The sequence below is a fragment of the Schistocerca cancellata genome, chromosome 1 (genome assembly GCF_023864275.1).
Source record: "Schistocerca cancellata isolate TAMUIC-IGC-003103 chromosome 1, iqSchCanc2.1, whole genome shotgun sequence".
Taxonomy (NCBI): Eukaryota; Metazoa; Arthropoda; class Insecta; order Orthoptera; family Acrididae; genus Schistocerca; species Schistocerca cancellata.
Window position 1 is genome coordinate 301,579,451 of NC_064626.1, and position 22,380 is coordinate 301,601,830.

Consider the following 22,380-nt stretch of genomic DNA (forward strand, 5'->3'; position numbering starts at 1 on the left):
AAAAAGACGAGGGCTAGTAGAAATCCTTGGGTAACAGAAGAAATATTGAATTTAATTGATGAAAGGAGAAAATATAAAAATGCAGTAAATAAAGCAGGCAAAACAGAAACAAACTTCTCAAAAATGAGATCGACAGGAAGTGCAAAATGGCTAAGCAGGGATGGCTAGAGGACAAATGTATGGGTGTAGAGGCTTATCTTACTAGGGGTAAGATAGATACTGCCCACAGCAGGGGCGGGCGGGAATCCTGCACGTGTGCGGTGCACATGCACGTGTGCAGTTAACAGGTGTTCTGCGCGCACACAGGGGCAAGCTGGCCACCCGCTTCTCTCCCCTCCCTGCCATACCGTCTCTCCGCTTCATCCTCTGTAATGCGTCTTGTTTCCTGGCCTGCTTTATTGAATGAAGGAATAAGGTTAGTAGGAGTGCTTGAAAGTAATCGTGGTTTGAAAGAGTACCTATTACCTACGATACGTTTTATTTAATTATCACAGGTGGAGTTTACAATACGTTTAATGTCTGCAACAAAATTTATACATACAGACAAACGCAAACAGTTACGTAAATTTTCATTACTGATGTTTGCTCTTAACCGAGACTTTCATAACAGAAAAAAATCTCTCACAAACGTATGTAGAGCGAAACATTGACATTATCTTCATGGCTTCACGATGGAGACGAGGAAACTCTTGCTGTAGAAAGTCGTGATAAAAATCTATTACACGTCTTGCCAAAAGGAACTTGTCTCTCAGACGAGAATTACGCTGTAGATCTATTAATTCCATTTGCAAACTGGGATGAATATCATCTGCAGAAACAGCAGATTGTCTCGAGAACTATTCAAAACTTTGTGATAAGTAAGATATGTCCCCAAATCGCTTGAGAAATTCCTCTTTTATTGCACCAAGAATGGCAACATACTGAAATTTATTATGGCGACTCCATGTTGTCCTGTGCACTACGACCAGATAACAGGTATACTTGAAAAAAGAGACAGCATTGGTCGTATATTTTTTACTATCGCAATGCGATAGTAAAAAATATACGACCAATGCTGTCTCTTTTTTCAAGAAATTTATTATAATGGCGTTCAATATTTAACTTCCGCTGCCCAGCCAGAATACTGTCACATATTATACATTTCCAATTTTCACGTTTTTGCACAGAGAAAAAAATGATTCTCCCATTCCTTTTTAAAAGATAGCAAATCTCTAATTCTCCGTTTCCTTGATTCACTCTGCATTTTCCGGTTATTGAAATACAACGTTCACTACGTAGTGGTCGCTTCGCTTCAACGTCCGCATCTTAGCCTGGTACTACACTGCCGCAACCTGCTGGCTGTCGCCACTGCCCCTGTCGACGATTGCACGCGAGCAGCACACGTGCAGCGCTGTGTGCTCATGAGCCGCGTGCAACGTTTGCCCGCCCCTGGCCTACAGGAAAATTAAAGAGACCTTTGGAGAAAAGAGAGCCACTTGTATGAATATCAAGAGCTCAGATGGAAACCCAGTTCTAAGCAAAGAAGGGAAAGCAGAAAGGTGGAAGGAATATATAGAGGGTCTATACAACAGTGATGTACTTGAGGAAAATATTATGGAAATGGAAGAGGATGTAGATGAAGATGAAATGGGAGATATGATACTGTGTGAAGAGTTTGACAGAGCACTGAAAGACCTGAGTCGAAACAAGGCCCCGGGAGTAGACAACATTCCATTGGAACTACTGACAGCCTTGAGAGAGTCAGTCCTGACAAAACTGTACCATCTGGTGAGCAAGATGTATGAGACAGGCGAAATACCCTCAGACTTCAAGAAGAATATAATAATTCCAATCCCAAAGAAAGCAGGTGTTGACAGATGTGAAAATTACCGAACTATCAGTTTAATAAGTCACACCTGCAAAATACTAACGCGAATTCTTTACAGACGAATGGAAAAACTGGTAGAAGCCGACCTCGGTGTAGATCAGTTTGGATTCCGCAGAAATGTTGGAACACGTGAGGCAATACTGACCCTATGACTTGTCTTAGAAAATAGATTAAGGAAAGGCAAACCTACATTTCTAGCATTTGTGGACTTAGAGAAAGCTTTTGACAATGTTGACTGGAGTACTGTCTTTCAAATTCTAAAGGTGGCAGGGGTAAAATACAGGGAGCGAAAGGCTATTTACAATTTGTACAGAAACCAGATGGCAGTTAGAAGAGTCAAGGGGCATGAAAGGGAAGCAGCGGTTGGGAAGGGAGTGAGACAGGGTTGTAGCCTGTCCCCGATGTTATTCAATCTGTATATTGAGCAGGCAGTAAAGGAAACAAAAGAAAAATTTGGAGTAGGTATTAAAGTCCATGGAGAAGAAATAAAAATGTTGAGGTTCACCAGTGACATTGTAATTCTGTCAGAGACAGCAAAGGATTTGGAAGAGCATTTGAATGGAATGAACAGTGTCTTGAAAGGAGGATATAAGATGAACATCAACAAAAGCAAAACGAAGATAATGGAATGTAGTCAAATTAAGTCAGGTGATGCTGAGGGAATTAGATTAGGAAATGAGACACTTAAAATAGTAAAGGAGTTTTGCTATTTGGGGAGCAAAATAACTGATGATGTTATAGTAGAGAGGATGTAAAATGTAGACTGGCAATGGCAAGGAAAGCGTTTCTGAAGAAGAGAAATTTGTTAACATTGAGTATAGATTTAAGTGTCAGGCAGTTGTTTCTGAAAGTATTTGTATGGAGTGTAGCCATGTATGGAAGTGAAACAGGGACGATAAATAGTTTGGACAAGAAGAGAATAGAAGCTTTCAAAATGTGGTGCTATAGAAGAATGCTGAAGATTAGATGGGTAGATCACATAACTAATGAGGAGGTATTGAATAGAATTGGGGAGAAGAGGAGTTTGTGGCACAACTTGACAAGAAGAAGGGACCGATTGGTAGGACATGTTCTGAGTCATCAAGGGATCACAAATTTAGCATTGAAGGGCAGTGTGGAGGGTAAAAATCGTAGAGGGAGGCCAAGAGATGAATACACTAAGCAGATTCAGAAGGATGTAGGTTGCGGTACATACTGGGAGATGAAGAAGCTTGCACAGGATAGAGTAGCATGGAGAGCTGCATCAAACCAGTCTCAGGACTGAAGACAACAACAACAACAACAATCACATGATTATGAGAACATATTTAGCCTTGCTCGAACAGTCCATGGGTGTACTGCTGGTCCATAGTGTCCAACGCGCACAATATTTCGGCGATCAGACATGTCGCCATCGTCAGGTGCGCTGACAAACTGAGCTCCTGAGGGCGGGTGGCCTAAATCCCCTTCCCCAGCGAGGTGTTCTCTCCGCGGTCTGCAGCCGCGTGTCGGCGGTCACTGAGAGGCTGGCGTCAGCATCTGTGGTGGCCCGCCCTCAGGAGCTCAGTTTGTCAGCACACCTGACAATGGCGAAATGTCTGATCACCGAAATATTGTGCCTGTTGGGCACTATGGACCTGGCAGTAGACCCGTGGACTGTTCAAGCAAGAAATATGCTGGGAGAAGCTGAAGAATCACATATTTAGCCTTGAATCGTTTGATTTTTTTGGCTTTACAATTCAGGACAATGTGTTGTCAGTGACTGAGTTCAGTGTCAAAGACTGTGTAGCTAGCTTTCTGAAAGAATTCCCGGAACTCTTTTCTAAAGGTTGAGGCAAGGCTAACAATTTTGTTGTACAAATTACTATGAAAGACAATGCTCAGCCAAAATTTTGCCTGGCCTTGCATTATGGGACAAAGTAGCTGCTGAACTTAAAGAATTGCAAGACAGCACAGCTATTGCACCCATACAAGCAAGACAATGGACAAGTCCACTGGTTTTGCTCCCCAAACCTTCAGGTTGAATTCGCCCCTGTGTTGACTTGAAGTCTATAGTCAAGCCACAAACTGATTGATGCTAATCCATTGCCACATCCAGAGGACCTCATGGACAGATTAAGCCCTGGTTCCTACTTTTCAAAAATTGATTTGTGCTATGCCTACCTTCAAATACCACTAGATGAGGAATCTCAAACAATACGTGTTGTGAACGCTCATTTGCGCTTGTTTAAATATTTGTGTTTGCCTTTTGGCACTGTTTCCACACCCAGAATTTTTCAATGAAATTTGGAACAGCTGACTGCTCAAGTGCCAACCTGTTCAAACTGTTTGGACAATATTGTCATAACAGGTCATACACCTAAAGAACACATTGCAAATTTGCGTGCTTTGTTTCATGCATTATCAGATGCAGGACTAAAGTGTAGACTGGACAAGTGTGATTTGTTTTAAACCTGAGTTGCAGTATATTGGTCATGTCATAAGCAGTCAAGGTGTACATCCTCTTCAGTCACATTTGTTAGCTGTATGTGAGCTGCCAGTTCCTCAAAATGTCACAGAATTGCAGTCAGTCTTTGGGAAAATGAAATATTATATTCAGTTCATACCAAATGCTGCACAGTTTGCAGCTCACTTGCATCGCAAGAACATTTCCTTGTTTGGACAGATGAGTGCCAAGAAGCTTTTCAAAAACTTAGAAATGCATTGCTCAGTGATTGATGCTTGGTTCACTTTGATCCCGACAAACCAGTTGTGTTGCAAGTTGATGCTTCTTACGGAATCAGTGCAGTGCTTTCACACAGATTTGGTGATAAAGACAGGACTATAGCGTTTGCATCAAAAATGTTGTCCAAAGCTCAGTGTAACTACTTACAAATAGAGAAAAAGGCATTAGCTATTGTGTATGGTGTCATCAAATTCCACCACTATTTGTATGGCAGAAAATTCTACTTAGTAAACGGATCACAAGCCTTTGCAGTCCTTGTTTCATCCGATGAAACCGGTTCCTGCACGAACTGCCCCAAAATTTGCAAAGATGGTCTTTGTTGTTGTCTCAATATCAGTACGATATTGTGTATCGTCCAACAGCTCAGCACGTTAATGCGGATATGCTTTCATGCCTTCCGATTGGCCCTGGCACAGGCTTCTGCTGCATCTTGTTGTCACATCGATGCTAAGGATTCTGAATTGCTTCAATCTTTTCCCATGAACTATAGGAAATTTGCACAGGCCACGGAAGCTGATTCAGATTTGAACATTCTGCTAAAATACATTCGCACATCTTGGCCTTGTTCATTGCATAGCATAAAGAACTCTGTCATATGCTGATACTCTGCACATCTGTTATACAGCAAGGTGTGATTCTTGTCCAAAATGACAGTGGATAGTCGTGTGTGTTGATCCCCAAAGCTTTGCAAAAAGAAGTGTTGCAGTTACTTCACCAAAGACACTGGGGCATTGTTCGTATGAAACAGTTAGTGCGTTGACACTGTACTTGGTAGTGTATGGACACCCAAATAGAACAGATGATGTCACAGTGTCACACATGTATGGTAAATCAATCCACTCCACCACAAAAATTCTCTACTTGACCTAAGTTGCAATCACCATGGCAACGTATGCACATAGACTTTGCGGGACCTTTGGGAACGTTAATTGGTTGAATGTGGTAGACTCTTATAGCACATTTCCTTTTGCTGTGCCAATGAACTCAACAATGTCATGCAGCACTGTTCAGGCATTGTCCCCTACTTTTTGCCTCAAAAGTTTGCCTGAAGTCAGTGTCAGACAATGGCCCTCAGTTCACGTCAAATGAATTTGAAACATTCTGTGAATGCAATGGGATACACCATCTAACTAGTGCACAATTCCATCCATAGTCAATTGGCAAAGTGGAACCTTTTGTCAGAACCTTCTAGCAGCAGATGGCCAAACTTTGCACCACTCACACCATGGATAAAGCACTGCAACTGTTTCTCGTCTCCTATCGTTCGCATCCACGAGATGGACCATCACCGGCAAAATTGCTTCACGGCTGCCATCATCGGACACTGATCCAACCTTCTCAGCATCTGGCATCAAAGGAAGGCTGCAAGTATCGCTTCATACCACATGTTATTGCGTTTTTCAGGGTTTTTTGCGGCAGCAGACAGTGGGCGTGAGGTGAGATCCTTCGTCGACTTGGCGCATGCATGTATCTCATTTCAGGCCCAGACGGATTGCAGCATCAACATCACAATCAAATTCAACACCGTCATGTGCTTGGTGATCCTTTGTATCTCTTCCCCCAGATTCATGGATCCTGACGATACAATGGTCACAGCAGCTGCCAGAGGGTGTCATTACAACACAGTGGGATGACACCAAGGAGATGGAGCCTTTGCCTCCTCCGCCTCCTCTTGTTCTAGCAATGCAGCTGGACCTGCCCACTCTGCAGCAGCTGACACCTTCTAAATCTAGCCATGGGCCTCAGGAGGTGGACATGGACCCTTCTGGACATTTTCTGGAGGGTGTTTCCACCAGAGCAAAGGCTGGTTGGTGGGGTATGACCAGAAGTCTGATGTCCCCTGCAGCCACAACCTCCGGTCCATTTGAGCAGCCATGCTACTGCCTCCCCTCCCACTGTTGTCCTCTCTATATGATGATGGTCTGTCACTTCAGGGGGGAGGAAAGTTATGGCGTAAAGTCAAGTGCCAGCATGCCAGTCGGGAGTGACAGGGAAGAGAAGGCTGTGAGAAGAAGTCAGCCAATAGCACGTTGACCAGACCTCCCTCCAGGACAACAATGTGACAGCACTGGCCCCTATATGAAGAGGAAATGAGCGCCACAACTGACTGGTGATGGCCCAATTCTATAGTAGCGTCAGCATGACCCAGTTCTATAGTAGTGTCAGAGTGATACAGTTCCACAGCAGCATCAACTCTAACAACTTCACTTGTACTCTCTATGTAGCACAGACTTGGGATTGTCTATACTGAATAAGATTGATTATTTTGAATGTCGCCCTTTGCTTGTGACACATCTGTGTAATTGCAAAATTTAAGTATTGTATCTTTTCTTATTGTAAAAAACTCATTAATTTGATTTGTTTGAATGTTTCTGTAGCAAACGAGCATGCAGGTTTCCTAGACATCACACAAAGTAGTATTTCTGTACTTGCTAAGAAATGTGATGACCTTAATAATAAAAACCTTGCTAGTAATACTGTTACTATGAGGTGGAAGATTCCAGTGAATGACTTTTCAGATGAGGGTGGTCTGCATCAGGCTGCCTCTTTTACAACATTTTAAAGACATTTTGTAGCTAATATGAGTGACAGCATGAAAAGTAAACAATGGAAAATCCAGGATGGAATGTAACAATATTATGAAAAGGAAAGTTGGTCCTCAGCATATAGTGGAGATGCTGAGTCACAGATAGGCATATCTGAGACTCAGAATCTCCGCTATATGGTGAGTACCAACTTTCCTTTTCATAACAAAAATTAAGTTTGTTTAAAAAATTTTAGAAGGTGAAGAACTGTCATAAGTTAATCAAAATTTTTCTGTGGATGGGTCCTATTCAGAGGTTGAAAAAGGGTTCTTAAATAACTTTTGGTCAGTTTAATAATAGCACCAAATAGCAAAAGTATTAGCCTAGTCTTATTAAATGAAATGTAATTTATAATCACAAAGTTAACACCATAGAATTTTCAAAAGGAGGAGGACTTTTAGACAGAGATTAGACACAGATGAAATAGAATTCAAAACTGGGGCTTTATAGTAACCAGCAATATAAAATGAAGAAGCGAACAGTCTTAATTTCAGACTTTATTTATTTACAATGGTGCATTTTGCCTGCTTCAGGCATCTTCAGATTGACAATCTGAAGTTGCCTGAGTCATCGGTATATAAATAATACTCGAAACATTGCAACCAAGACAGTTTGTTTCTTCATAGAATTTAAAAGACATGAGGATTTCTAAAACAGATGGGCTTACTGACAGGCAAAGACGTGAGTGGGAATCTTTATTCTGAGAATATAGTAATGTGTTTAGTAAAATACCAGGGGGACTTAAAGACTACCAGTGTACTTTACAGTTACAACCACATCAACCATTTTTGAACCATGAGGGGTACCTATACCCAAACAAGCTGCTGCCAAAAAGAAGTTACAGAAAATAGAAGTGTGTGACATTATTGGGAGAAGTGTTAGTTCATATAAAAAAAACCCTCACAACTGCTTCAAAAAGAGGTGGAGGAGTGAGTTTAGTTTTGGATTCAGGACAACTGAATCAAATTTTGTGTAGAGAAACAGTTCACTGTGAGAACAATGGCAAATTAAGAAATATTTAGATTGTGTCAAGCTTAGATTTAACATCAGGATTTCATTACATTTTCTTATCAGCAGAACCCGGGAAGTATACTGCTTTCATTTACAGTGTATGATGTTACCAATACTGTACAGTATCTTTTGGTTTAAATTTATATGTAGCAGACCTTTTAGAGCATTAGATCATGTACTTGGATAGGAACTTATATCTAAATTAACAGCTTATGTAGATGACATTTTAGTAATTGAGGAAGATTGGGGTGAACACACTGAGATTTTGGGACAAGTGGTGAAAAACTTAGGCAAGGAGGAATGACTTTAAAATTAGATAAATGTAAATCTGAAGTATCTGAATTAAAATTTTTAGGACTTATTCCCCTCATGAACCATGGACCTTGCCGTTGGTGGAGAGGCTTGCATGCCTCAGCGATACAGATAGCCGTACCGTAGGTGCAACCACAACGGAGAGATATCTGTTGAGAGGCCAGACAAACATGTGGTTCCTGAAGAGGAGCAGCAGCCTTTTCAGTAGTTGCAGGGGCAACAGTCTGGATGATTGACTGATCTGGCCTTGTAACACTAACCAAAATGGCCTTGCTGTGCTGATACTGCGAACGGCTAAAAACAAGGGGAAACTACAGCCGTAATTTTTCCTGAGGGCATGCAGCTTTACTGTATGGTTAAATAATGATGGTGTTCTCTTGGGTAACATATTCCAGAGGTAAAATAGTCCCCTATTTGGATCTCTGGGGAGGGATGGGGTGGGGGTGGAGGGTTGGGAGGGGGGGGGGGGCTACTCAGGAGGACGTTGTTATCAGGAGAAAGAAAACTGGCGTTCTATGGATCAGAGCATGGAATGTCAGATCCCTTAATCGGGCAGGTAGGTTAGAAAATTTAAAAACGGAAATGGCTAGGTTAAAGTTAGATATAGTTGGAATTAGTGACGTTCGGTGGCAGGAGGAACAAGACTTTTGGTCAGGTGAATACAGGGTTATAAATACAAAATCAAATAGGGGTAATGCAGAAGTAGGTTTAATAATGAATACAAAAATAGGAGTTCGGGTAAGCTACTACAAACAACATAGTGAACGCATTATTGTGGCCAAGATAGACATGAAGCCCATGCCTACAACAGTAGTACCAGTCTATATGCAAACTAGTTCTGCAGATGACGAAGAGATTGATTAAATGTATGATGAGATAAAAGAAATTATTCATATATTGAAGGGAGATGAAAATTTAATAGTCATGGGTAATTGGAACTCGATAGTAGGAAAAGGAAGAGAAGGAAACCTAGTGGGTGAATATGGAATGGTATTAAGAAATGAAAGAGGAAGCCGTCTGGTAGAATGTTGCACAGAACATAACTTAATCATAGCTAAAACTTGGTTCAAGAATCATAAAAGAAGACTGTATACATGGAAGAAGCCTGGAGATGTGGGAAAGTCTCAGATAGAGTATATAATTATAAGACAGAGATTCAGGTACCAGGTTTTAAATTGTCAGACATTTCCAGGGGCAGATGTGGACTCTGACCACAATTTATTGGTTATGAACTGTAGATTAAAACTCAAGAAACTGCAAAAAGGTAGGAATTTCAGGAGATGGGACCTGGATAAACTGAATGAACCAGAGTTTGTAGAGAGCTTCAAGGAGAGCATTAGGGAACGACTGACAAGAATGGGGGAAAGAAATACAGTACAAGAAGAATGGATAGCTTTGACAGACAAAATAGTGAAGGTAGCAGAGGATCAAGTAGGTAAAAAGATGAGGGCTAATAGGAATCCTTGGGTAACAGAAGAGATATTGAAGTTAACTGATGAAAGGAGAAAACATAAAGATGTAGTAAATGAAGCAGGCAAAAAGGAATACAAACGTCTCAAAAATGAGATCGACAGGAAGTGCAAAATGGCTAAGCAGGGATGGCTAGAGGACACATGTAAGGATGTAGAGGTGCATATCACTAGAGGTAAGATAGATACTGCCTACAAGAAAATTAAAGAGACCTTTGGAGAAAAGAGAACCACTTGCATGAATATCAAGAGCTCAGATGGAAACCCAGTTCTAAGCAAAGAAGGGAAAACAGAAAGGTCAAAGAAGTATATAGAGGGTCTACACAAGGGTGATGTACTTGACGACAATATTATAGAAATGGAAGAAAATGCAAATGAAGATGAAATAGAAGATGCAATACTGTGTGAAGAGTTTGACAGAGCACTGGAAGACCTAAGTCGACACAAGGCCCCGGGAGTAGACAACATTCCATTAGAACTTCTGACAGCCTTGGGAGAGCCAGGCCTAACAAAAGTCTACTATCTAGTGAACTAGATGTATGAGACAGGCAAAATACCCTCAGACTTCAAGAAGAATATAATTATTCCAATACCAAAGACAGCAGGTGTTGACAGATGTGAAAACTACCGAACTATCAGTTTAATAAGCCACGGCTGCAAAATACTAACACAAATTCTTTACAGACGCATGGAAAAGCTGGTAGAAGCTGACCTAAGGGAAGATCAGTTTGGACTCCATAGAAATGTTGGAACACGTGAGGCAATACTGACCCTACGACTTATCTTAGAAAATAGATTGAGGAAAGGCAAACCTATGTTTTTAGCATTTGTAGACTTACAGAAGCTTTTGACAATGTTGACTGGAATACTCTATTTCAAATTCTAAAGGTGGCAGGGGTAAAATGCAAGGAGTGAAAGGCTATTTACAATTTGTACAGAAACCAGATGGCAGTTAGAAGAGTCAAGGGGCATGAAAGGAAAGCAGTGGTTGGGAAGGGAGTGAGACAAGGTTGTAGCCTCTCCCCGATGTTATTCAATCTGTATATTGAGAAAGCAGTAAAGGAAATAAAAGAAAAATTTGGAGTAGGAATTAAAATCCATAGAGAAGAAATAAAAACTTTGAGATTCGCCGATGATATTGTAATTCTGTCAGAGACAGCAAAGGACCTGGAAGTGCAGCTGAATGGAATGGACAGTATCTTGAAAGGAGGAGATAAGATGAACATCAATAAAAGCAAAATGAGAATAATGGAATGTAGTCAAATTAATTTGGGTGATGCTGAGGGAATTAGATTAGGAAATGAGATGCTTAAAGTAGTAAATTAGTTTTGCTATCTGGGGAGCAAAATAACTGAGGATTGTCGAAGTAGAGAGGGTATAAAATGTAGACTGTCAATGGCAAGGAAAGCATTTCTGAAGAAGAGAAATTTGTTAACATTGAATATAGATTTGTGTCAGCAAGTCTTTTCTGAAAGTATTTGTATGGAGTGTAGCCATGTATGGAAGTGAAACATGGACGATAAATAGTTTGGACAAGAAGATAATGGAAGCTTTCGAAATGTGGTGCTACAGAAAAATGCTGAAGATTAGATGGGGCCAGCTGGGGTGGCCGAGCGGTTCTAGGCGCTACAGTCTGGAACCGCATGACCGCCACGGTCACTGGTTCGAATCCTGCCTTGGGCATGGATGTGTGTGGTGTCCTTAAGTTAGTTAGGTTTAAGTAGTTCTAAGTTCTAGAGGACTGATGACCTCAGAAGTTAAGTCCCTTAGTGCTCAGAGCCATTTGAACCATTTTTTGATTAGATGGGTAGATCACATAACTAATGAGGAGGTACTGAACAGAACTGGAGAGAAGAGAAATTTGTGGCACAACTTGATTAGAAGAAGGGATCGGTTGGTAGAGCATATTCTGAGGCATCAAGGTCCGAGATAATGGTCATGTTTGCATGACAAATGTCTGTATGAATGTGTGTATGTGTGTGTGTGTGTGTGTGTGTGTGTTTTCTTTTCTCTTCTGAAGAGGGTTTTGGTTTTCCTGTATTGGAGGGCTCATGGAGGGTAAAAATCATAGAGGGAGACCAAGAGATGAATACACTAAGCAGATTCAGAAGGATGTAGGTTGCAGTAGGTACTGGGAGATGAAGAAGCTTGCACAGGATAGAGTAGCATGGAGAGCTGCATCAAACCAGTCTCTGGACTGAAGGCCACAACTACAACAACAGGACTTACTATTAGTAAAGAAGGAATTTTGGCAGACCCAGAGTAAATCAAAGCTATTTCTAACTTTCCAGCTCCACATAAGAGAAAGCAATTGAAATTGTTTTACAGTTTACATAGTTTTTACAGAAAATTCTTAAGTGATCAAAGTTTAAATGCACCTGGTCCAACAAATGTACTTACAAAGAACACTGTTTGGGTGTGGAGTAAAGAATTTCAAAAGGGTTTTCAGGAGGTGCCAATGTCAGCTGGTGTTGGCCACTGAAATAATTAAATGGCAAAAGTTGAAAATTAGTGTCAGACTGGGACTCGAACCTGGATTTCCCACTTCACATGAGCTGTTGCCTTAACTGCTTTGGTTATCCAAGTGTGACTTCCGTCCAACCCAGGTACTTATCTTATTGCACACTACAAAGTAGCAACCCTGTCTATTTACCTCATTTGGTCACAGTGTTTCCTGTATTTCTGCAAGAGGTTCAGACCCTACTGCGCATTCATACTGAGGATATCATAGCAGTCAAGTTTACATATATACTTTATATATCTATTCTGTCAGACATGTCCGAGATAATGGTCATGTTTGCATGACAAATGTCTGTTTGAATGTGTGTGTGTGTGTGTGTGTGTGTTTTCTTTTCTCTTCTGAAGAGGGTTTTGGCCAAAAGCTCAATTTATAACAGTCTTTTTGTTGCACCTGTTTGCAACTCAACTTTTCAGTAAGTACCAACCTATTCTTTTCATAATATAGCTGACAGTCTAACCTGGACTTTCCAATGTTCAAGGAAATTTAATGCATCCATGAAGGATGTGGCTTACAAAACTTTGACCAATTATTGGATTCTATTCATGGGAGTCTTACCAAGTAGGATTAACAGAAGAGACATAGGAGATCAAAAAAAGAGTGGCATGTTTTGTCATAGGATTGTTTACTTGGTGGGAAAGTGTTACAGAATTGCTCAACCAACTCCAGTGGCAGAAGCTACAAGAGAGGCTTTGTGCATCATGGAGAGGTTTACTGTTGAAATTTTGAGAGCTTACATTTCAAGAAAACAGGCAACATATCATTTTCTTCTGCATAGTTCTTGTGAAATGATCATGACGTGAAAATAAGAGAAATTAGATGTCATGTGGAGCTTTACTGACAATCATTTTTCCCATATGCCTTTCATGAATGGAACAGGAAAGGAGGAGAAAGTCAGTTGTTCCAGAAGTATCCCCTGACACACACCATAAGATTTCTTGCAGAGTATAGATGTCAATGTAGATGTAGTAAAATTAAGACTACAGGAACTTTTTAACACAGATTGAGAGAAATTTGAAGATCTTTGTGTTATGATTTGAATTCAGCTCTCAGTGGAGTCCATGTGGTTTATATTATTAGAAAATTTGACACCAAATTTCATGTTTCTTCTCGCTCCCTCTAAATAACTAGAGTAAAAAATTTTCTACAATCTTATTTGTAGAGAGTATGAAAAACCTATAAGTTTGGAGTATGAGACAGTATTGTTTCTAGGAAAGTGTGTGACTCTTACAGTTATTAAATTCTATTACACTCAATCTTTAATATAACTGAAAAACAAAAGGAAAAAAGATTATTTTTCTTAAAATTACCCTTACCCATGATGTATTTCACCTGCTGCTCAGACAACAGTTGAGCTCTTCGTAATTCACGAGTCTCTCTTTTCTGCATCACTCGAAGTAACACAAGGGCAGCCATGAAGTCTGATGGTACCAAATCTGTGTTGCGCAGCAATGCACTAAATAAACCTGCAAGCAGAGAAAGACAGAGTAACTTGAAGGAAAGTATACTAGATACTAAGTAACTTAGGTCATTTGAAATGTTCAGTATTTTGTGTTCATCTCTTTAAGTATTTGTTATTTCCATTCACAAATGATAAAATGCTATTAACTCAAACTCTGGATGAGAGAAGTGACATCTGGTAGAATTAACAGTGCAAGGAAAATAACACTATTCTTTTAGGAACTCATACTGCATCATACACTGCTGGCCATTTAAACTTCAGTGATAGGAAGGATGATAAATAATGAAATCTTAAAACTTCCTGGCAGATCAAAGCTCTGTACTGGAACAAGACTTTAACTTCACAGAAGTTCTCATGTGAAACTTCTGGGTGTAGCATTCCAGGAAGAAATGATATTGTGAAGACATGGCTTAGCTACAGCCTGGGGGATGTTTGCAGAATAAATTTTCATTCTGTTCCTCTGTTGGTAGATTACTTGCCCATGAAAGACAAAGGTCCTGAGTTCAAGAATCAGTCTGGCACAAAGTTTTGATATGATAGGAAGTTTCACACCAGTGCACACTCCCCTGCACAGCAATAATTCAGTCTGGAAACATCCTCTGGCTATTGCGAAGCCATGTCTCCACAACATCTTTGCTTCCAGAAGTGCTATACTCTGTTCATTGTAAGAATAAACCTGATGTAAGGAAACACAAATGCAATGATTCATCAGAAGCTGTAGCACATGTACACCGGTTTTGTTACACTCTTGGAAGTATGTCCTACTTATGTATTACTAAGTTACCTTACATGAAACTTAAAGATAATCAAATGTATTAACAGCCATCAACATTTTAATCATGTTTTAGCTATGTAGTTTTATTTCAAAAATCGTGTACAGCTGCAGTCTCTGTACTGTTGTGCTCTGATTGTCACACTGTTAACACACAGTATGAAAATGGCTGAGGTGACTTCCTGCTTCATAGTGAAACAAGCATGTGGAACACACTTAAAAAGTGCCAACAAATAGGTTGCTCTTAATGATTTCCATAAATTTACAGAAAAAAATGGGTTTTGAAGTTTTCTGAGGGACTATAGTTGATATTAAATTACATGTAGGATGTATAGCAGAATCAGTAGCACAGTAGACTTATATTCCGGTGCAGTTCATGAACTGATGGTTCATATCTCATCTTGTTCTGTCTTTGTTTTTCGTACAATTTGAAATACCTACATCTCATAATTGTAAAATTTGCTGTCATTTATGTGAATAATGCCAAGATGGTATACTCAGTGATAAAACAAAGCAGCAGGCTTTTACCAGAAATATTAACCCTTAGACAATGTGTCTAATAGTGCATTTTAAATATGACAGTATGCCATCTTAGGCACTGTATAACATTAAAACACTTGATAATGGCACTTTAAAGCCGAAATCGTGATTGTATAAATGTAACACTGCAAATAAAAAACAGTCTAATGGCGGTACTGACTTTAAAGTCATCATTTAAAGCCAGTTTTTGAAACTTTGTTAATAGACTCTCTTGGGATAATTAACGTCTGTCTTCAAGAGTTTTCCAGTTCAGTTCCTTCAGTATCTCTGTGACACCCTGCCACGGAGCAGACAAATTTGTGACCATTCATGGTGCCCTTCTCTGTATACAGTCAGTATCCCCTGTTAGTCCTATTTGGTATGGCTCGACATACTTGAGCAAATATTCTAGAACTGGTCACACAAGTGATTTTTAAGCAATCTCCTTTGTAGAATGATTGCACCTCCCCAGTATTCTACCAACAAAGTCATTCCATTCCACATCCCAACAAAGTGTTACACTCAGGTATTTGTATGATATGGCTGATTCCAACAGTGACTCATTTATATACTACATTTTTTTCATTTGTTGAAGTGCACCATTTTACATTTCTGAACATTTAAAGCAAGTTGCCAATCTTTGCACCACTTTTAAATCTTATCAAGATCTGATTGAATATTTATAGAGCTTCTTTCAGACAGTACTTCATCATAGATAACTGCATCATCTGCAAAAAGTCTCAGGTTGCTATTAATATTTTCTGCAAGGCCACTGATATACAACATCAATGGCAAGAGTCCTACACACTTTGCTGAGGCACACTCAAAGTTACTTCTACATCTGACAATGGCTCTCCATCCAAGATAACATTCTGCATCCTCCCTACCAAAAAGTCCTCAAGCCAGTCACAAATTTCACTTGATACCCCCACATAATTGTACTTTGACAATAACCGTAGGTGTGGCACAGAAGCAAATGCTTTTCAGAAACCAAGAAATCTGTTATCATACTTCAGATCCCTAGCCTCAGTGAAATCCCTATTTTAAATTTTAAAGCAGTTCAGACTTAAGAGAGGAAATTGCAGAATTGAGGAAAATGTTTAAACCCCCCAAAATATGAGCAAAAACACATGTAATTGGCATATATGATTAAAAATCACAATCCTCTCCAATACTTCATATAAAATCTGTCTAAGTGAAAGATATTAAACATACAATACAATGTTTATACAATAATTTGTGACAATGAACTTCATCAGTTCTTACAAAAACCACAGATGTGTAACAGCAAATAAAAAATTATCAAAAAATTGAAATTGGTATCTGGGTAAAACGTAATTGAGCTGTTTTCTGACATGCCACAACCACAAATTACACATTTAAATACATGTTTTTTGAGAAATCATCCTTTGTGCCCACCCATAAAACAACAAAAATTGATGAACATGTTGAATTAAACCAAATACAGCATAGCAGCTAAATGGTTAAAACATAAGCATAAATACAAGCATCTGCTTAGTATCATACTTTGTCACCATTGCCATCATTGTTTAATGCTTTTCTTATGAGCCACACTTCATATGCTCACCACCATTAAAATGTTATTTTAGGCTTGATGAGAGAAACAGAGATGTGAAAAAATGAGTTTACTTCCCCAATTGACGTTACAATTATTAAAAGTCAGCTCAGTAAATTTCTGTACACTGCGGAAAATGTAAATTTGAAAGAAAGCTCAGGTGCTACAGTTTCACTTCATATCCTCTATTATTGCTGCCAATCTTTACAATCTACAGTGTGTGGTGCAAAATATATACATGAGTAGTGTAAGTAGTTGTTGTCTGTATCGTGTCAAATTTGAACACGAAAGTCTTTAAAAACGTGCTATTGCAAAACCTTTGTTCTTTTTCCATGTGAAATCTTTGTCATAGCACATCATTTGCATGAAAAGTGTATTTTCAACACTTCGCAAAATGCTTTCACCCCTACCAGCACTCCCTTCACTGAGGGACCACTCCCCCTCTTCACACATCCAGTAGACGAGCTCATATTACTTACGTTAGTGTGGTTTGGTGGCTGTGCTGGCTATTGGGTGACATAAGAAGTCATCAGCCAATAAGAGTTCTCTAGTCAGAAATGGGCAATGTTTCCTCGATTATGAATGAGCATATTCTTCAAGACACAGTGTTTTAATATAAAAGGTTGACAACTGATATTGTTGCTAAATACAGTACATCAGAAATACATGCAAAAGATGAGACTGAGTTATAACTGGCACAAGAAAAGGTGGTAGCTGGGCCCCTTAGTCACATATTGGCTTGGCCAAAACACTTTGCATGAACTCTCTTGTTTCTCCATTACCGTTTCAATCTAACAGTACTTGTATCATAATTGTACAGAGAAACTAAATGTTGCAAGTTGTGTCAGCAACACCAATTGTGAATTACATCAGCATTTCCTCTCTCACATCTCCCCTCACCACAGTAGACTAAAATATTCCATTAACTCTGCCACCACACATGGTACAAACCATCTGCCTTTTGTGGCACTTAAAACTCATTCAGTCACATCAAATGTCAATAGGAAGAAAATGGGATGAAGTCAAGTGAGACATCAAGTAAGAATTTAGAATTGAGGTAAATCTTACTAAGGAATAAATGTAAAACCAGGGAATTTTTAGTATTTATCTTATCGGTTTTTCACAGGGGCTATGAATTTATGGTGTAGAATCACAAAAAATGTAAAATTGGAGAATGTAAAATTGAAATTCCACTGTAATTACTCTCTTTTTTTTATTTCACTTTTTGTACCTGCTGCTCAAGCTGAAAAACACTGTGCAGACTTGGCAGCTTTTTATTCATTCTGCTTTAGGAAAGTTTTCCTTCTGCTTCCCTTCCCTTTTTCACCTTAACCACAATAACATGAGACACATCTCCAGCAGGTCCTAAATATGCTGGATCAATTATGCGTGGTGATGAAACAGGAAAAATGTCAATTACGCAAACAGTAAGTGATGTTTTTGGGACACATTGTGATGATGTTTTGGTTTGTGGGGCGCTCAACTGCGTGGTTATCAGCGCCCGTACAATTACCCAATCTTTGCTCAGTCCAATTTCGCCACTTTTCCTGGATGATGATGAAATGATGAGGACAACACAAACACCCAGTCATCTCGAGGCAGGTGAAAATCCCTGACCCCGCTGGGAATCGAACCCGGGACCCCGTGCTCGGGAAGCGATAACGCTACCGCGAGACCACGAGCGGCGGACGGGACACATTGTGTTGTGCCAGGATCAGACTAATGGAAGAGAGAACTGAACTAATAAAATGATGCCTTGGCCTACCACATGCCAGAAAAGAAAGTCTTTAGAAATAATAAAGTTTTTCCGTGTGACTATTCCATAGACTACTCACATCCAGATGCCTCTAACCAGTGCCCTGACTGGGAAAAGTACAAAGGGAGAGCATCCTGTGCAGTGGATGATGGAAATGATTCAAGTTTTTGAAGAAATTAAAGAGTGCTTATGGAATGCTGTGACCATGGTCCATCCCTCGCCTATGGCACATTTGCCTATTAGAGACAACACAAGCAAGACTGTTATAGGTATGGTTTTGCAACAGAGAACTGAGAGTTCCCAACAACTCATGCAGTTTTTTTCCTGTAAGCTGATGGAGACCGTACAGTTATGTTTGGCTTATGACCATGAATTGCTAGCATTATATGAGGCTGTGAAATACTTTAAAGAGGACACTGAGGACCTCCTGTCCTCTCACACACTTTACTGACCATCACCGATTAGTCCATGCGATATGTAATCTGAATTAGGGCCCTTCCCCCCATTGCTTCAGACACTTGGACTATGTTGCACAATTTACTACTGAAATCCAGCACATAGATGGAGCAAACTGTGTGGTAGCACATTACTTGACTTGAATTCACGCCCTTAGTGCACTGGTAAACTTTGGCAAATTTGCAATGAGGCGGAAACAATATGGACAGTTACAGGCATTCTTAGAAGATACTAGCACAGGGTTGTAGTTGCAACATGTTGAGATTCCTAACTCTAGCATGCATCTATGGTGTGATACTTTGTAGGGCAGGCATTTACCCGAATCAAATGGTGTCTAATAAATTTTGTCTGGCATAAAAAAAAAAAATTACAATGATGGTAGAAGCCACTCCCTTAAAAGACATGACAGCAGATTCTATGGTACTGTCTTATATCAATATGTGCAGTGCTCTTTTGCGTACGTGATGTCAATCATGACTGACGAGGGGCAGTAGTTTGAATCACAACTCTTTGCAGAACTATGTGTTTTGTATGGAGAACAATACTTCCTCACAAATGTCTACCACCATCAAAGTAATACATTGGTCAGACATTGACACAATACCCTGATGGCTTTACTGATGTGTCACAATTCGCTGTGAAACAAAGCATTGCTGTGGATTCTACTGGGAATCCGGACAGCTTACCAAGATGATCTGAAATTTTCTCTCACTGATATATTGTGTGGTAAATATCTGATGATCCCTGCATACTTTCCCTTGCCATTCCTGCCAGTGGCATCCTCAGAGTTACTGACATTGGTAAATAAGGTCAGACACCATATAACTCACATCCACACACCACTTTCTCAAGTTCACTGTGCATGGCAAGTTTTCATGCATAAGGCATTAAGTTATTGCACCCATGTGATGTTTTGAGACAACAATATGGATTCCGCACTCCAGCAACCTTATTCTGGTCCTCATAAAGTACTCTGATGCTGAGAATAAATGATTCCCATCCTACTTCATCGTAAACCATCAACAATCTCCATCTAGCTCCTAAACCTTTCTTGGGTGCTGGGGGTCAGGAAGAGGACAACCTACCATCCCTAACAGAGGATCCTTCATCCACTTTCACTACAACTGATGTGGATCTTCAGTCCTACAATCTTACAATCACACAGGAATTTGACTCCTGGCAACTGTCTCCAAGTATTGCTGACTGTGATCCACCCTGCTCTCACTGCAGTAGGCCCCTCCACCCTCCCACTTTTCTGCAAGAGACATTCAGGAGTAGGGTATGCCTCCTATCCTACCTGTACTCAACATTGAGGGGTGAGTTGACATCGACCTACGAGATCCAACAACAATGTATGAGTTTATGTCTTTAAATATTCTATTGTCTATGTTCTTCTGCCTCATTATTGTCTTGCTACTTACTGTGTTACTGAAGTGTGTTTCTTTTATTCTGTATTGATTCATGTGAATAAAGTGGTACAGTTTGTGGAAACAGTATCTGTCTATTATTCTGCATACACACCACTACGAGGTTCCCACAGACTTTTCACAACTCCATAAATAATGCATGGTTCCATCCATGTACAAGGCAAATAATTAAATCAAGAAGGCTGTCTCACATGAGTACATAACAATGTATGGCAGCATGACTGTTTCTCATCTGATGGGAGGCACAATTGTGAACATTGGCCAATGAAATGGAAATGCTCTCCAGAGGTGTGGCAAGGAAGTGTAGTAAGTGGGCAGGTAGCACATAACAAAGCAGAAATAAATTAAGCACATTATGTACATTCATGTGGATTAATACATAACAGCTGTAAAAGCCAACAGCTGCTCATAGTACATATCATCTTAGGTGAACTGCGGAACTCTACATCCAGCAATATTACAACAAAACTGACTGAATGGGAAGCAATGAAAATCTATCTGTAAGTAGAGAATGGTTGTATCTTAAAAAAAGCAAAGGAAATTGTTAATATTATTACAGCCTGACTTCTGTAACTCTTCAAAGTTGACACTTTCCACAAAATGCTCCAAAACAGCATGCTTTTCCTTAAATATCGAAGGAAACTGACGGAGATCCGAAATGTGAAATAATTTGGGTGAAGGTCATGATTAAAGCAGGCTCAAACGTGGTAATTGGATGTCTCTACAGGCCCCCTGGCTTAGAAGCTGTTGTGGCAGAGCATCTGAAGGAAAATTTGGAAAATATTTTGAGTAGATTTTCCAACCATGTTATAGTTCTGGGTTGAGATTTTAATTTACCAGATATAGACTGGGAGACTCAAAAATTTATAACAGGTGGCAGGAACAAAGAATCCAGTGAATTTTTTTTCTTTTTAAGTGCATTATCTGAAAACTACCTTGGGCAGTTAAACAGAGAACCAACTTGTGACAATAACGTATTACACCTTCTGGTACACTAACAGACCCGAACTATTTCAAACAGTTAACGCAGAACAGGGAATCAGCGATCGTAGAGCGGTTACTGCATCGATGATTTCAGCTGTAAATATAAATATTAAAAAAGGTAGGAAGATTTTTCTGTTTAGCAAAAGTGACAAAAAGCAGATTTCAGAGTACTTGATGGCTCAACAAAAAAGTTTTATCTCAAGTACAGATAGTGTTGAGGATCAATGGACAAAGTTCAAAACCATCGTACAATATGCATTAGATGAGTATGTGCCAAGCAAGATTGTAAGAGATGGATGAGAGCCACCGTGGTACAACAACAGAGTTAGAATACTGCTAAGGAAGCAAAGGGAATTTCACAGCAAACATAAACATAGCCAAAGGCTTGCAGACAAACAAAAATTACATTAAGCGAAATGTAGTGTGAGGAGGGCTATGCGAAAGGTATTCAATGAATTCGAAAGTAAAGTTCTATGTACTCACTTGGCAGAAAATGCTAAGAAATTTGTGGATAACATTGGAAGTTCACTGAGGCTTTTTGTGGATGATGCTGTAGTATATCAAGAGGTTGTAACAATGGAAAATTGTACTGAAATACAGGAGAATCTGCAATGAATTGACACATAGTGCAGGGAATGGCAATTGAATCTCAATGTAGACAAGTGTAATGTGCTCTGAATACATAGAAAGAAAGATCCTTTATCATTTAGCTACAGTATAGCAGACAGCAATTGGAAGCAGTTAATTCCATAAATTATCTGGGAGTAGGCACTAGAAGTGATTTAAAATGGAATGATCATATAAAATTAATTGTCAGTAAAGCAGATGCCAGACTAAGATTCGTTGGAAGAATCCTAAGGAAATGCAGTCTGAAGACAAAGAAAGTGTGTTACAGTACACTTGTTCACCCACTGCTTGAATACTGTTCACCGGTGTGGGATCCGTACCAGATAGGGTTGATA

At 39.7% G+C, this 22,380-nt stretch overlaps 1 protein-coding gene across 3 annotated transcripts in view; it reads right to left on the reverse strand.

Moving 5' to 3' along the window:
- The window catches only part of LOC126172270 (diacylglycerol lipase-beta-like), an 828,807-nt gene that overhangs the window by 87,032 nt on the left and 719,395 nt on the right, over window positions 1-22,380 (reverse strand). For all 3 annotated transcript variants that reach the window (XM_049920867.1, XM_049920868.1, XM_049920866.1), the window contains one exon: window positions 13,783-13,932. In XM_049920867.1, the coding sequence (XP_049776824.1) occupies window positions 13,783-13,932 (150 nt within the window). The remainder of the gene's footprint in view (window positions 1-13,782; window positions 13,933-22,380) is intronic.